Raw genomic sequence first — 17,697 nt, 5'->3', positions numbered from 1 at the left:
GCCTGATTGCTGGGGGAAAAAAACATAATTCATGTTTTCAAGAAAATGTAAACGTAAGATTTCCTATTTTGAACTAAAGTCAGCAACTTGGTTCATTTAGTTGAGTATAACTGCTACCTATGCAATCTATAATGGTGGTGACATACAGTGAGCACTGTATGTCTAAAATTTAGTGAGCACTAAAATTAATGATCTACTCTATTTTACAAAAGGGGAAACCAATCCAGAGGTTAATGCTGTGTCCACCATAACTCAACAATCAAGATCCTCAGGTCAGTGCTCTTTCCTTCAACATTCTTAGGAGTTCTCCGGGGCACTGTAAAGATGAGAAGGAGGTTGCAGTGATCTGAAAGTTTATGTCCCTCTAAAATTCACATGTTAACATTGAATCCTCAATGTGATAGTGTTAAGAGGTGGGGCCTGTGGGAAGGGATTAGGTCATGAGGCCAGAGCCCTAATGACTGGGATTAGTGCCCTTATAAATGAAGCCCCAGAGAGCTGTCCCTTCCACCATGTGAGGATTCAGTGAGAAGGTGCTGCTGATGAACCAGAAAGCAGACCCTCACTGGACAAAGGATCTGCCGGCACCTTGATCTTGGACTTTCCAGCCTCCGGAACCATGGAAAATATACTTCTGTTGTTTATAAGCTACCTCGTCTATGGTTTGTATTTTAATTTTAATTTTAATTTTTTTTTTTTTTTTTTTTTTTTTTTTGAGATGGAGGTTCACTCTGTAACCCAGGCTGGAGTACAGTGGCATGATCTTGGCTCACTGCAAGCTTCGCCTCCCGGGTTCACACCATTCTCCTGCCTCAGCCTCCCGAGTAGCTAGAACCACAGGCGCCTGCCACCACACCTGGCTAATTTTTTGTATTTTTTTGTAGAGAAGGGGTTTCACTGTGTTAGCCAGGATGGTCTCGATCTCCTGACCTGGTGATCTGCCTGCCTCAGCCTCCCAAAGTATTGGGATTACAGATGTGAGCCACTGTGCCCGGCCTTGTTTGTTTTTTTAACCATAAACCACAGCAGTCCAAGTGGACTCACCCTTCAGGGTACATTAATTCACAAAATCCCTGAGAAGAAGAAAACTAGCATTTCAAATATATACTTTTTTTTTCTTTGCATGTGTATATTGTGTTTTTTTCACTTGTGTTTCCATTGGGGGTAAAAAGCATTTCTTTGCTTTACGAGTTTGAAATTCACAAAACTATACTGGCAGCAGGGGGAGGGTAGCAGGAAGAATGAAACATTAAAGATATCTATTTGACTTCAATTTTTCAACGTGGTAGACGGCAGAAAAAAATCAGTTGCAGAAATGGAAAGAGGTAGGAGATGAGAGCAAAGAGTGTGTGGGAAAAAGGAAATCAAAGAGGGAGGAGAGGGGAGGTGAAGGGCAAAGGAAAGAGAAGGAGATGGTGATACAGGAATTAAAAAGAAATTATTTAGGCAGTTAGGGTAAGAAAGTCCTCAGTAAGGTTTTCCTTTTAAAGAAAAGCAGCCCCAAAATCATTTCTTTTCTAACAAAGAGTAGCCTGTAAAATCAAGCTGCAGACATAGAAAGGCAAGCTAGAAGCTTGCACAGGTGATTGCTGGCAGCTGTGCTGACAAGAGAAGGCTACCTGGGACTAGGCATGTTCAAAATGGCAGCTCCTTCCCTTTGCCAGCCACGTGCACAGTGAGGAGCAGGCAACATGGCAGGCCAAGTGGAAAGCCTATTTGCATAATAAGATTAGTGTGGTGGGGCATGATGGCTCACTCCTCTAATCCTAGCACTTTGGGAGGCCGTAGCAGGCAGACTGCCTGAGCTCAGGAGTTTGAGACCAGCCTGGACAACATGGTGAAACCTCATCTCTACTAAAATACAAAAAATTAGCCAGGTGTTGCAGTGTGCGCCTGTAGTCCCAGCTTTGGGAGGCTGAGGCAAGAGAATTGCTTGAACCTGGGAGGTGGAGGTTGCAGTGAGCCAAAACAGTGCCAGTGTACTCCAGCCTGGGTGACAGAGCGACTTCATCTCAAAAAAAAAAAAAAAAAAAAAAGATTAGGGTGGGGTGGCTAGCCTTCCAGTCTTCCCTGCAGGCTATGTAAACGTCACACCTGGTCCAACCAATCTTGGGCCTTACATAAATCAGACACCATCTCCTCAAGCCTACCTATAAAATCCGGTGAACTACCACTCCAGGTTGGAATTCCCATTTTGGAGCCCCTTTCTCTCTCTCACAAGAGAGAGAGCTGTTCTCCTTTCGCTTCTTTTGCCTATTAAACCTCTGCTCCTAAACTCACTCCTTGCGTGTGTCTGTGTCCTTAATCTTCTTGGCTCTAGATGATGAGCCATGAGCGCTTACCCTAGACAACAATGCTGATTCAATGGGAGAAGGAAGAAGGGTGAGAGAAGGGAGTGGAGAAAAGCCAAGGACTATGTTGGGTACCTTCCATTTGCTAGTTCAGGGCTACTCTACCTTCCTCCATCCTGCCTTCTGCCCTACAAGGTGGACTTACAAGGTAGTCATTAAGTGTGTCCTTCTTTGGCTTCTGGTTGGGTTTGGCCAGTGGGGTGGCTTGGCAGGTAAATGGACAGTGGACGGTAAGTAAGGTCAGGGTATTCATTCACCTGGATTCCTTTCTGAATGGCCACCTGGGGCTAAGCTGTGTCCCTTGCCTTAAGATCATCTTTCTTCCCAATGACAAAGAGCTCCTTATTTTTGGTCACTCCTTTGATCTGGTACTCTATAGGCCTGGGGTTGGGAACAGCTCCTCCCCTGCTACAAGCTCTGAGTTCCTGCTCAATCCCTTGCAGTTTGCCTTTACTGTCCCATACCTTTGTAAACAAAACCTCCTCAAGTGTTCCATCTGTGTGGACTCTGGTATTACGCAGGTATTACAATGAGAGGAAGGAGATGAGAAAAGGGATGAATTCTATGAAAGACAGCCTGGGTAGGAGGAGGATAAAATATAGACAAATAATCCTATGAATGCTACAACAGATTCTTGAAGTTTTCAATACTAATATTTAAAAGTGTTAGAGTTTTGTGGTAAAGAAACCTGTTCAACTATCATTTATAGCCAATGAGTATCATAAATATTTGGAGGCATAAAGGACACAACCAAGTAAAAGGGTAGGCAGAGTGCAGAGGGACAGCATAGGTAACTGAGTGTAAGGCTATGAAGCCAATCACAAGCTATCCATGGTTTAACCAGTGTTGTGGTTAAGTATGATGTCTTCATGAAAGTAGTCTCAACTACCTTCTCCACCACTGACTTCTTCTCCACCAAATACCAGCTCCACCACTGACCTTGGACAAGTTACATAAGCTGATTCAGAGTGCTCAAAAGTCTCTTGCTGCACTTTTTAAGACTTTATAAATTTTTGAGTAATCAATCTAAGATTTTTTTTATAAGTTCCAATTACCTAAGTTATTTAAGTTTAAATGTAATGATCACATAACATAGTTTTGTAGACTCTACAGGATGAAACAAAAATGCCCTGGAAGAATAGGAGGTATTTTTTTACAAAACAAGAACATCCTGTCTATAAATCAAATGGACAACAGCTGTCTGGTCTTTGAATTATCTTTTGTCCTAAGATTAGCTGGGCTGCAGAGAAAAGAAAAGAATTAAGCATCATTATCAGTTAAAGTCACCTAGTAATTTCTACAATAAAATGATCCAACTATATTCAGAAATTATCGTGAAAACATTCAGCCTTCTAGAAGAATTATTATTGAATTTATATTAACCCCTGGGCTAAGTATCTAGGGACTATTTTTAAAGAATTGCTAATGCAAGGAGATATGCTACTGATCTTTTAATCTGATCACATCCAGCAAGAGTTATTTGCCCTGGGGTCTGAGCTACATTGTAATAAAATCAAAGGACATAAAAACTGTGGCAGGAACAGTGCTGAAATTGGAGAAGCATCATTATGAATAGCAACAAGTATGGAGATGCATATGTAAGAGGGTAACTAGAGTCAATATAACCACTATTCTTCCATGATTTAGGGTAAATAGATAGTTATGGCTCATCTGCTAAATGATCTACTGGGTAGATATTTATGGATTATTATACAGTATATTATTGAGGATAAGTCTGGTTAAAAACAAATAGAGAAAACAGCAAATGGCACAGGCAGGCTTTTAGTAAGGTCATCATTTGTAATATTTCTCGGGAAAATCTCTCTCAGAAATTCCTCAGCATAGCTAATGTGCCATAGAAGGACTCTCCATTTTAGGAGTGCATAAATTCACATAAATTGCTATAATAAGGATTCATCCCATAACCCTTTTGGCATAAATGCACATCTGGTCTCTGTTTGTAATGAAATCAATTCAAAGCCCCACAGTGCATTAATAATAAAAATGTTCAACATATTGCAACCAAATAAGTTCTGAAAATTTGAGTCTGCAAGATTCTGTCACACATGTGTATACTTTTAACACTGATAAATGACTAGGTTACAGAACATTAATCAGATGCCTTAAGATTCCAAAGGTAGACTTTGAAAAATTATAATTATTATTTCCACAGGAAAACCCATATGTATGTATGCTAGAAACTTTTACTTGCTTAATTTATAATGCCTCTTGGACTTTTATATCTGTAGTTCACAATACCATAGAAATTTTATTAATAATAAAATTATTATAAGCAATATAAGAGGAAATTCATGGATTTGCACTTTAAAAACAACAAAATTCTAGAATTAGCTCATAACGTATTAGAGGTTGTCATTAAATGTGAAATTAAATTAAAATGGAAGAATTTTTCTACATTGATTTTAAAAGAATTCTTGACTGTTTTGTTTCCAACAGCTATCATCAACAGCAGATAATATAGTTTTAGCAAAGACTTTCTTGTTAGTCACAAGATTTACCTTCTGTGTTATATGATTGACCCAAGGAGAAGAACAGTTGCTGAGATCTGGTCCTTGGGGATCCCAAATTCCATCAGGAGCAAGGCATAGATAAGTTGATACACCTATAATAATGAGAGAAATATATCTGTTTCTTTTTCTGAGAATGACTTCACATCCATAGTATATTTAAAAATGAGCAAAGGTAAAAATGAGATAATTAAATTGACACAATGTTTATTAAAACACCAGATACAGTGCCAGGTAAGCATTTAGCACTAGAGAAATGTAGTACTCCAAACAAAAACATACAATATATTTGAAGCACTTGTGGCAGCCACATTAGGTATGGGGACTGTTTTGTTTTGTTTTGTTTGAGACGGAGTCTCGCTCTGTCACCCAGGCTGGAGGGCAGTGGCAAGATCTCGGCTCACCGCAACCTCTGCCTCCCGGGTTCAAGTGATTCTCCTGCCTCAGCCTCCCAAGTAGCTGGGACTACAGGTGCACCCCACCACGCCCGGCTAATTTTTGCATTTTTAGTAGAAACAGGGTTTCAGCATATTGGCCAGGCTGGTCTCAAACTCCTGACCTCGTGATCCACCTGCCTTGTCCTCCCAAAGTTCTGGGATTACAGGCGTGAGGCACCGTGTCCAGCTGGGGACTGTTTTTAAAGAATTTCATGTGTGAGATGATGTGATATGTGCCTCCGTGGAGCTTAGTGCTTGACTTTGTAGAGGAAAAGTAGCAGCTGAGCCTTAAAGGAGTAAGTGTGCAGGTTTTTCAGAAAAAAAAACAAGGTGGAAAAGGCCATTCCAGGTGGAAAAATATATGCTCTTTGGGAAACGTCAAGTTTTTTTGAACTGGGGTCTACTGGACTGGGGAGTTGTATTTAATGAAAGTGGAAAAGTAAACCAGATCATAAACTCCCTTGTCTATCATCTGTGGGTGCTGGAAAATCAATGAGAATATTAAAAGAGGAGATAGATGATGAGCAAATTTGAGTTTTGAAATGATATTTCTGGCAGGAACATGGAAGATGAATTTCAGAGAGTAATGGAGTGATGGTGAGGAAGCTACTGCAATAATTCAAGTGAGAGACTGTGGGGGCCTAGACAAAGGCATAACAGAATGGACAGAGATGAGTAACAATGAGACTGGGGTGTATTGACAGTAATCCCTGAGGGCTTCAGAAAATATCTTTTCCAATTGTCACAGAAAAATAATGACACATTTCTGCAGAGCAAAGTGCTTTCAAATAAAGTGTTTCACTAATCTTCAAAACAAAGTTCTGCAGTAGGGGGCTATTATTATTTTTCTTTTAGAAGTAAAGGAACTGAAACCTAGAACTAAGGAAACAGAGCTAAGAAAGAAGGTGGCTCCCAACTGTTCTCTGATACCAGGATCACAGAAAACTTTACAAATAAATATTCTCCCTCTTTTTCTTAAAGAAAATGAATATTTTTGAATGTTTTTAAATATTTTGCTGGAAAAAAGTGTATTTTTTATAAAAATCAAGATACCCTTTGGTCTTCCCACCCACCATTTCCTATACCACGGAATATGAAATGATATACCCATATCAGAACTTTCTAAAAAAAAACTTCTTTCCTTAAAGGATCCAAATCAATAATACCCAAGGAGAAAGTCCCTGAGAATGCGAGGTGACATATATTGTGAATTTCTCTTATTTACATATTTTAGAGAATAATGCAAACGTGACAAGTATTCATTTACGAATATCAATGTATGCAACAATAAGAAAATCAGAATACCTTTGCTTAAGCAAAATAAATAATAATATGGTTACCATATGAAGATATTATGAATTATATCAGTAATAAAATAGGCAAAGAAGGCCGGGCGCAGTGGTTCATGCCTATACTCCCAGAAATTTGGGAAGCTGAGGCTGGCGGATCACCTGAGGTCAGGAGTTTGAGACCAGCCTGGCCAACATGGCGAAACCTGTCTCTACTAAAAACACATACACACGCACAAAAATTAGCTGGGCATGGTGGTGGGCGCCTGTAATCCCAGCTACTCAGGAAGCTGAGGAAGGAGAATCTCTTGAACCCTGGAGGCAGAGGGTGAGCCGAGATCATGCCGCTGCACTCCAGCCTGGGCGACAGACTGAGATGCCACCTCAAAAAAAAAAAAAAAAAAAAAAGAAAAGAAATATTGAGTTCTTATCTATCCCCTAGAGGAAACAATGCAGGATTGTTCTCTGGTGGATGCATGAGTGCTAGGTTGACTCCTACAGCGTGGTCCCCAACAGTGTTAAGAGCCTTTGACCATCAGAGGACAACTACAATGGCTGATAAAAAGGAGAGTCAAACGTTCTCTTTTGTAACACGTTAGGTCGTTTCCATGATAATCTTCTAATATAGAAGTCCTCGACCTCATTTTCTGCAATCAATATCTGATGGTTGGTGATAAGCATGAGACTAACTCCCAGCAATCAAGTAATCCCCTCTGGACTGCTGCATAGAAAAGCTGAGCCTCTAGAGTAGCCTGAACATCTGCAGCCTAACTTTACCTTGACCCAGAGACCTGAGACTATGAGGGCAAAACGCAGATCTCACAGGTTACCTGTGACTTAATCAGGTTACATTTTCAAACTGGAAAATAGATAGCTTTAAATTATAATTTAGCTGAGTTCAGAATTTAGTCAAATGTCAAGTAATAAAATATGTTGTAATGAAAATAAGAAAGAGGAAAGAAAGATGGAAGAAAGAAAGAAAGAAAGAGAAAGAAAAGAAAAGAAAAGAAAAGAAAAAAGAAAAGACAAAAGAAAAGAAATGAAAAGAGAAAAGAAAAGAAAAGAGAGACAAGGAGGGAGGGATGGAGGGAGGGAGGAAGGAAAAGGAAAAGAACACTAGAAAATAAAGCCAAAGTAACACAACAGTTTTAACTCAGTGCTTTAGCACAGACTTACCTATAGTTCCTGCAGGGCATGGCTGCTTTGCTATCTGTCCTTGACGGGTCTTAAACCACATGATTTCTCGGGCTTCCACAGGCTCACAGCTCTCTTCGAGAGCTGGGATTTGGGACGATGCTGATGGAAGGTGTGTGGTCATGTCATCAAGCACCTCAACAGCTGGATATGGGGTGCTAGTACTCCGGTTTCTTCTTCCTGACACTGACGGGGTGGTACTCCTTCCTGGGCTCAAAGTTGTGGTCTGAAGGGTGGTACTGGTGGTCGTGCTTCCCATGCCAAGGGGTCCTGTGGTAGAGATATCTGAAATAAAATTAGAAAGAAAACACCTGCATTGCTTGTTCACAGTAGGACCTCAAGATGTCCTAACACTTTAGAAATTATTTTTATTTGACAGTTGAAAGGGCTTTAAAGCTCTAGAAGTCCTCAACCTGATTTTCATTTTAAACATGGCAAAAATAAGCCAATACCAAGGTATCAGGGTGCCACTTGAGTATCAAAGCAACCAACTGATCACTGCCAAACACAGGCTTTTTAATGGTTCTTCGAAACTCAAATCCTAGAAAACAAAATTATAGCACAACTCAACTCTTCAGTAAGCTTCTTAATGCTCCCAGCCTTTTTGACAATTAGAGGATTAAAACTTTAAGCCCTCTCCTTAGAATTATCAAACTTTGTATAGAAGAGGGAACTATATAAAATTTTATTTTCACATGAAGTATAATATGGATTTCTATATATGCAGCAAACAGGGGAGAGGTCAAAAAACAAAAACAAACAAACAAACAAACAACCAGGAAACAGAAATTAAACTGCTGACAAGCTAAAAAATAAAGAGCAATTCTGAATATAGTCTCCTTAATCACAAATTGGAGTAGGTTAGTGATCTACTTTATTGCTCTTAGAACAGACTCACCTTCACACAATTTGCAAATTTGATTTTTATTAATATACAGTATAAGTAGTTTCCAAATGGTTACAACTCTAAATTATCCTCTAACAAGATTTTTTGAATGGGAAAGTGTATTCCAAGTTCCAAATAAAGATAGTTAGGTTCTTTGTCAGGTAATTGAACCTATGTTTCCAAGGAATAGGCATACTACGGAAATAACCACTGCAAATAATCATCTTTCTGGGAAAATATATTCATATTCTCATCATGGGAATGCAAGAGTATGCTTGTCCTTCCTGTACACAGACTGTATTCCTATCTGTAAGATTAGAAACTACTGCTAACCTCACTTATTGGCAATAAACTGTAGGAATATTGGTTCTAGTCTGATTCAAGATCACTCATGTTGAAGGAGATGTAGGGCATTCTGATACGAGCCTCTAGCTGTTTGTAATTCATTTTCTACTTCCCTTAAAATATCTTCACCTCTGCTACCCCAAGGAAGTCCCAGGTTCATCACAATGTATTTGGTGTATATAAAGCTTCCAAAGAAACAGGATAGAGATGGTGAAGGGATGGGATATTTTTGAACATTTCATCACTGACACTGCAGTATTTTCTGAAGTGATGCTTTTTATTATGCCGTTTGCCTCTTTCTTCAATTTTCCCTCCCAGTCTTCTCAGCTTTCCTTCTCTTTCTCTCATGGTCCCTTTCCATATGAATGGTAATGTTCAGAACTGCATCTACTCAAAGTTCATACAAGAAGGCAGAGTGTCTTATTTTCCCTCCTTCTTCCACATACACTATATCTCCCAAATAACCAAGTCTTTTTGATTCTGTCTCATGCCTTTATTTGAAATCCACTTATTTTTTTCTTTCTAATCATCACTACCTATGTTCAGCTCCCCATCATCAACTTTTTGTTAATGAAAGCAGTAGCAGAGCAAAATGGCAATACAGTTATTTCAATATTTACTTTTGCCAAATCAAAGCTCATGATTAAAAAAATAAAGCTGACACTAAACATATAACACAATCCCAACATAACATTTAATAACATATTTCAAAATACTAAGTGCAATTGAAAGCTTACAACTATACACAATAAAAATGACTCTAATATTTATAATTTGCATATATAATCAATCAAATGTTTTAAAAAGAAAACATTACCTACAATCAAGAAAACTGAATAACTTAAAAACTAAATTTTTAGAAAGTATTAGCTTAAAAAAAAAGTGTGTCAGTGGTGTCACTGCTGAGATGTAAGAACATTTTGTGCTGATTTTTCCAGCTGACAGAAAAATCCTTTTTGACATCATACTACTTGGGGAATGCAACAGTTTAAATGTGTCCCCCAAACTTCATGTGTTAGAAACTTCATCCCCAGTGCAAGAGTGTTGAAAAGTGGAACTTTTATGAGGGAATTAAGACCTGAGGGATCTGCCCTCATGAATGGATTAACGCCATTATTGTGGGAGAGGGCTAGTTATCTAGGAAATGGGTTTCTGATAAGAGGATGTGTGTTTGGTCCCCTCCCACCTGTCTCCATCCTTCCCACAAACTGTATGCTCTCTTGCCCTTCTGCCTTCTGCCATGGGATGATGCAGCAAGAAGAATTTTGCCAGTTGTGGGGCCCTTGACCTTGAACTTCTCAGCCTCTAGAACTATAAGAAACAATTCTGTCTTTTATAAATTACCTGATCTTGGGTATTGTTACAGTAGTAGAAAATGAACTAAGATAGGGAAGTAGTAAGGCAATAGTTAAAAGCTAGCTCCAACTATTTTCTCTAACTATTAAAGTTGGAATTATCCTTTAATTCAAATAATGCCAGCTCTCATTTGTACTTCTGAAGGGACGGTTTTGAGCAACTTTTAATTTTTTGACAGGGACTATAATCTTCTCATTGATAATGAGCTACAGTTTTTGTTTCAAACAAAGCATTACGATTTCTTCTTTGTCTTCTTTAGTTTGATCACGTAAAAATGGAGATTCTTAGCAGTTACCTGTTATTAGTTAAATAATCTCATGCTCAACTTAACTTGTTCAGGAGGCCTCTGAAGTAGAGTAGGAATTAATTTTAAAATAGAAGCTGTGTTTTTCAATTGTCTTCTTTCCCTTCTTGAGGATTATGTAGGTACTGACAAATGCTTTCTAAACGAATGCACCTTTCTTCGATTAGATATTTTAATTAGCATATAACTCTCTGGGAGAAGAAAAGATTTGTTCAGCAAAATCATTTTCACTATGACAAACTACCTAGTTACACACGTAGTGCAAGATTTCTCCAGCCTATTGTCTCAACTGCACAAATCATGCACAACGGGCCATGGCACACCACCGCAAGATTTTTGCTGGCTGTGTGGTGTAAGTATTTTAGCATGGGTTTAATAATACATCTTTATCCTCTATTTAAATGATTTATATTTCAGATTTTTAAAGATAATAGAATCAAACCAAACATAATTTAACAATAGCACCAGTACCATGTAATGAAAATTAATGTTCTTTCTTTCTTTCTTTTTTCTCAAATGACCCTATTCAAATCATTCTCTACCTTGTTCCAGAGATACTCTTAGGGTATAAATTGGAATATGTTAGTTTACTGATTAAAGTGCTTGAACAGTTTCTATCTGCCCTTCAAACAAAAGCTGAATTGTTTTCTTCATGCCCAAGCTCTTCATGAGTTTCTCTCTCCAACTCATTATAATGCTTTCTCATCTTTTAAGTATATTCTTTAAACCACACAAAATTACCAGTGGTTCCCAGCTGCGCCCTGTTCTTTCTGCCTCAGGGCCTTTGCATATCCTGTAATGTGTTCTTGCCCCCATTTTCACCTGGCTAACGAACTCCTATTTATCCTTTCGGTTTAGCTTGGATGCTATCTCCATCAGGGAGCCTTTCCAAATTTACCAAGACTGGGTTATACACTAACATGTGTTTTGTTAGGATTAGTTCCTTAGCTTTTAGCGTTGTGCCTGACTAGGAGTAAATGAGCTCTCAGGAAAGGGAGATGAACATCAGGACTAGGTCAAGAAGGCAGTGAAGGGTATAGTATCCCACAAAAAGAGAAGCATAACAAAAGAAAGGAAAGGATAAATAGTAGGACAAGCAAATGGGGTAGTTAAGAGTTTATACAATTAATAGACTGGAAAATTTATTTCTTAAATGCATTTTACATTGTCCAGGAAATATTCAGGAAGAAAATTAAGCTCCCTTTCCCCCAAATGATCATATCTCAGAACAATTCTATGAAGCAATAACAATGATACAATATTTTTTAAAAACTTCAATTTGGTATGAAATACATCGGAAGGACTTAGTTTAATAGACATACTAACGTTAGGGATCAATATAGAACTTATTTTCATGGAACTGTGCCACAGAGAGATTGTCTACAAGCAGGGTCATACCATTCCATTTAACTTTAAGCAGAATTAAAATCGATTTTAAAGGCTGTCCCTGATCCCCCATACCCACCCTTCCATTCACTGCTATGTAAGACTATCGCAGGCTCTGTTCAATGCCAACTTTTGGCAGAATAAATCCTAGTGATAGACATGCTGTCACCAGTGCCCAAGAAAGGATTCATCTTATTGCTAAATACAAGAGAAAAACAAAATCTAGATTTGCTGAACAGTCACTGATTGGCAAAGTTCTAGCCCATATTAATAGGCTATGAGAGTTTATATTCCAGGAATGGAGAGGTGACATGACACTTTTTTCAATATGTACTATTATTGAATCTTACCTGATGACATAGCTAGCTTAATAAAACTATGTGTTATAAGTGCTTTGTATGGTTGTATATCAGAGAAAAGTTATTGTCTAAAAGAAATTAAGTTTAAGTGACTATTTACATATGACATTTTATTAAAGTTTTGCAATTTTCCTTATTTCGTCACTGTTTTTGTGCTCATTGTGCTTATACAGACTAGTATTTTCATAAAAATAACTAAATAAAACTCCTTCTTAGCATTTTACCCTCATAATCTTACTTCCAAAAGAAAATTTTAATTCTCCTGTCCTTTGAAATTCACTGTTCATAACTTGTTTCTTTCTTAGAATTTGATTTATTTTGCTTAATTTTTTTCCTTCAGCCTGCCTTGTAAAGTATAAGCATTATTTTGAATGCTATTACGAGTTATAACTTCTGGAGTACAATAATAGAAAACAGTGAAAATAAACACTTGTAAAGTTCTTTACATGTTGCAATTATTATTATTATTTATTTTTTTTAGACAGAGTCTCACTCTGTTGCCAGGATGGAGTGCAGTGGTGCAGTCTTGGCTCACTGAAACAACCGCCTCCCGGGTCCAAGTGATTCTTCTGCCTCATCCTCCCGAGCAGCTGAGACTACGTGCCACCACGCCCAGCTAATTTTTGTATTTTTAGTAGAGACCGGTTTTCACCATGTTGGCCAGGATGGTCTTGATCTCTTGACCTCGTGATCTGCCCTCCTCAGCCTCCCAAAGTGTTGGGATTACAAGTGTGAGCCACAACATCTGGCACATTTTGCAATATTTTAAAGTCACTATCATCTCATTTAATTCAGACCAAAAAAAGTGTAATTATTACTATATATTCCTAGTTTTAAAAATGAGAAAATATAGGCTCAACTAGTAAGTGAATTATAATCATACAAGTAGTAACTAAACAGGCATTCTCTGACTCCATATTCCATGTTTTTAATACTGTGCTATTAAAAATGTCATTCTCAATGATTTCATGATTATGATTAATTATAAGTCTTCCTTAACACTTTAAGAAGAAGCTGAAGGAAATAAAAAGAATCTAGTAAAGTATTACTATTCTTGATCACAAACATTTTTATTATTTGGGATGGGCATCTTCTAAAAAGATTTAATACTTAAGAGAGAATATAAAATTATACAATCCAAGATAGTCTAGGCTGGGCACAGAGGCTCATGCCTGTAATCCCAGCACTTTGGGAGGCCGAGGCGGGCAGATCCCACGAGGTCAGGGGTTTGAGAGCAGCCTGGCCAACATAGTGAAACCCCATCTCTACTAAAAATACAAAAAAAAAAAAAAAATAGCTGGGGCATAGTGGTGGGCATCTATAGTCTCAGCTACTCAGGAGGCTGAGGCAGGAGAATTGCCTGAACCCAGGAGGTGGAGGTTGCAATGAGCCAAGATTGCCCCACTGCACTATAGCCTGGGCTACAGAGCACACTGTCACAAACAAACAAACAAACATATAAACAAACATAGTCTAAACTGCACAAGAGAAGAAAGGTTTACCTTCTACTCATAAAATGCATTAATTTTCTTTTTTATTCTCCTTCATGTTTTCCTTTGCTCTCTAAATATGTGCCTTCCTTCATGGTTTTCCCTTTACAAATCTTTCTTTTGCTCTAACTTCACTCTAGTAGACAATCCTTTGGCTGACTACAGAAGCATTTCCTTCTGCCCACCCTTCAAGCGTTCATTTACATCCAAAGTCCATTACTGAAGAAACCTTACCAAGGGCCTAATAGAGGAAATAAGAAAACTGAAACCATAACAACGCTCTCAGTAGCTTTTGGCTACTTGTGCAGTGCCCTGGGTAGAAAGAGGAAATTCTGCCTGAGACCCCATGGCTATCAGTTGGTGGCAGCAGATTTGATTACATCTAGTTTTTAAAAAGAAGCATTCATATTATCAGTCATGAAATTATCCAGTTCTCTTCGGAATTCATTTTAATACTTGGCTCCATGGCCTCCTGAGATAGTGAAACTCCACAGACTATCAGCAATATGAAAGTATATTTATTTTTGTAATTGGATCCATTTATATTTTCTAGTTCTCTCACGGCTAGGAGATTGAGGAAGCTGTTTTAATAAACAGAAAATTGTAGTGGCTTTATCATGTAAGATTTTGGGGGGCATTTATTTATATTATCTGGTGCATATTTAGCCCCTACCATGCCAGAAACTGTGCTGAATGTTTTACCTATGCGCTCTCGAATTTAGTACTCGCAAGCAACTTTTTGGTAAGCATACTCATCTTCATTTCAGAGATGAAATAGGTTAAATTAAATAATTTGCCCAAGTTTACATAGTTGGCAATTGTTAGGACCATGATTCTAATCCAGGTCTATTAAAATCTCTCCCTGTCCACTAGGCCAATGCTGTTGAAACTTTAACACATATGTAAACATATGTAAACATTTTAATGGATTTGGAAATTAATTTGTCCCAAATACTGCTCACATATGCTTTTATAGGCTTTACTATGGTCCAGACCTGTTGAGAACTTACTGTGCACTTATTATGGACCAGGCAATATTCTGAATACTTTACAAGGACTAACCCATTTAATTAGAACAACATATCTGTTAGAAGGCACTATTAATTATCATTATTTTACAGATGGCAAAACTGAGTCACCAAGAGATTCAGTAATTCTCCAAAGGTTACAAATTCATAAGTAGAACAACGGAACAACACGGGCACTGTTAAGGAGACCAACCGTTTTTTTTTTTTTTTTTTTTTTTTTTGAGAAGGAGTTTCACTCTTGTTGCCCAGGCTGGAATGCAATGGCGCGATGTCAGCTCACCACAACCTACGCCTCCAGGGTTCAAGCGATTCTCCTGCTTCCGCCTCCTGAGTAGCTGGGATTACAGGCATGCACCATCACGCCCGGCTAGTTTTGTATTTTTAGTAGAGAAGGGTTTCACCATGTTGTTCAGGCTGTTCTCGAACTCCTGACCTCAAGTAATCCACCCGTCTAGGCCTCCCAAAGTGCTGGGATTACATACGTGAGCCACAGTGCCCGGCAAGGCTGTTTTGTTATGGATCAAGTTCAGGTTCTTAATATTCCAAGTTATTACAGTGAAGAGTTGGGTCTTGGCCGGGAGCGGTGGCTCACGCCTATAATCCCAGCACTTTGGGAGGCCGAGGGGGGCGGATCACCTGAGGTCAGGGGTTCCAGACTTGGCTGGTCAACATGGTGAAAGCCTGTTTCTACCAAAAAAAAAAACAAAAATTAGCCGAGCGTGGTGGCAGGCGCCTGTAATCCCAGCTACTCCAGAGGCTGAGGACTGAACCCAGCGGGCAGAGGTTTCAGTGCGCCGAGATCGCGCCATTGCACTCCAGCCCGGGTGACAAAGGGAGACTCTGTCTCAAAAAATAAATAAATTAATAATAATAATAATAATAATAATAATAGAAAGCAGCCTGCTCACTGCAGTTGACAGTAGAGGAAGTAATCTTTACAGAGCTAATTTATTTTTGTTTATGGCATTTTAAATCCCCTAAGTAAGGGTTCAGGACCATCTAAGGAAAAACTGTTGATTCCACAAAGCTTGCTATAGTGTTCAGCATAGAAATAAGGCAATAAACAATGAACAAACAATAGTGTGAAATAAACTCTCGCATTTCTTGAGCATTTATTATGCACCAAGCAGTGTTCTAATGCTCTACATGCATAACGGAGGCACGGAGAGGTTAAATAAATTTCCCAATCTCATAGCATTCACAAGTGGTAGAGCCAGAATTTTAATGCAGGTAGTTTGACTCAAGAACCCATACGTACCCATATTTTCTGATGAACTGATAAAGGTTTGCAGTAATTTTTAAAAAGTGTCAGACTATGGCATATGTTATATGCCTGTGAGAGAGCTCAGCTCTGGGAATTATAAGATTAATTTATTCCATCCATATTTATTAATCAACTATCATGTGACAGGTATTATATTGGGAATAAAATGTTGAATAATAATTATGTTCCTTGCTCTCATGGAAACCTTCTCTAAAAAGCCTTATAGAAAAAGCTATTAAAGAAAATAGAAAATACAAAGAGGAGAAATATGCAAACTCTGTTCATTCAGCCTATATTTATTGATATTTGTCTTGCATTACACATTGTGCTGGGCATCAGGGATTCAGAGATGAAGCAAAGAGTACTACCCTTAAGAAGATTTAATAAAGTGTATCTTATGGATGCTACAACATCATCAATTATTCTATGTACCACTTAGAAAGAAAAAAAAAAAATCTCTGTCAATTTAACTCTGACGTGCCTTCAATGGTTAGGCACATCCCAACTCATGAGATGTTAAAGGGTAAAATGAGACTATTCGAATTAATGAAAAACGTAGTAGTAACGGACATATCTCCTTACAATATAATGAAGTAAACACTCCATCATTTAAAAGCGATGTAACCTTGGACAAATTGTAATGCCTCTCTGTGCCTTAGACTTTTTTCACCTGCTAAACAGAGATAATAATATATTTGTATTTATTTGAGGAGAAAAATGGAAATATGCATTTTTAAAGTACCTAGCAAAGTATATGGCAGAGAATAATAGCTTAATAAATGTTTTCTTTTTTTTTTTTTTTTTTTGACACGGAGTCTCGCTCTGTCGCCCAGGCTGGAGTGCAGTGGCCGGATCTCAGCTCACTGCAAGCTCCGCCTCCTGGGTTCACGCCATTCTCCTGCCTCAGCCTCCTGAGTAGCTGGGACTACAGGCGCCCGCCACCTCGACCGGCTAGTTTTTTGTATTTTTTAGTAGAGACGGAGTTTCACCATGTTAGCCAGGATGGTCTTGATCTCCTGACCTTGTGATCCGCCCGTCTCGGCCTCCCAAAGTGCTGGGATTACAGGCTTGAGTCACCGCGCCCGGCCAAATGTTTTCTGTTAGTAGTAATATTGTTATTTATTCCTTAACCAAGAATTATTGATTGCTTACCACATGCCAACTACTATCCTAAGTGCTGGGGATACAGAAGTAAACCATGAAAACAACAAAAAAATAAAAATATCTGCCCTCATAGAGCTTACATTAGTAGGAGAGACAGACAGTAAATAGGATAAAAGTGAAAACATGCATTATATTAGATATTAAGAAGCGTTAAGGATAAGAAGAAGAAAAGCAGAGGAGGGGGATATGCTGTGTTGGGGGAAGGGAATTGCAGGATTTTTTGTTTTGTTTTGTTTTTTGAGACAGAGTCTCACTCTGATGCCCAGACTGGAGGGCAGTGGCACAGTCTCAGCTCACTGCAACCTCTGCTTCCTGC

The 17,697-nt window shown here is 38.5% G+C and overlaps 1 protein-coding gene across 50 annotated transcripts in view; it reads right to left on the bottom strand.

The window, feature by feature from the left end:
• Positions 1-17,697, bottom strand: part of LOC105463581 (adhesion G protein-coupled receptor L3) — an 856,114-nt gene that overhangs the window by 172,903 nt on the left and 665,514 nt on the right. For 39 of the 50 annotated variants that reach the window (XM_011710771.3, XM_011710772.2, XM_011710773.3 and 36 more), the window contains 2 exons: positions 7,782-8,084; positions 4,871-4,974 (listed from right to left, as the gene is read on the bottom strand). In XM_011710771.3, coding sequence (XP_011709073.2) covers positions 4,871-4,974; positions 7,782-8,084 — 407 coding nt within the window. The remainder of the gene's footprint in view (positions 1-4,870; positions 4,975-7,781; positions 8,085-17,697) is intronic. The other 11 variants (XM_071093442.1, XM_071093456.1, XM_071093445.1 and 8 more) reach the window with 1 other exon arrangement.

The sequence above is a fragment of the Macaca nemestrina genome, chromosome 3, assembly GCF_043159975.1.
Source record: "Macaca nemestrina isolate mMacNem1 chromosome 3, mMacNem.hap1, whole genome shotgun sequence".
In the NCBI taxonomy this organism is placed as follows: domain Eukaryota; kingdom Metazoa; phylum Chordata; class Mammalia; order Primates; family Cercopithecidae; genus Macaca; species Macaca nemestrina.
This window is presented reverse-complemented; position numbering and strand designations above follow the sequence as displayed.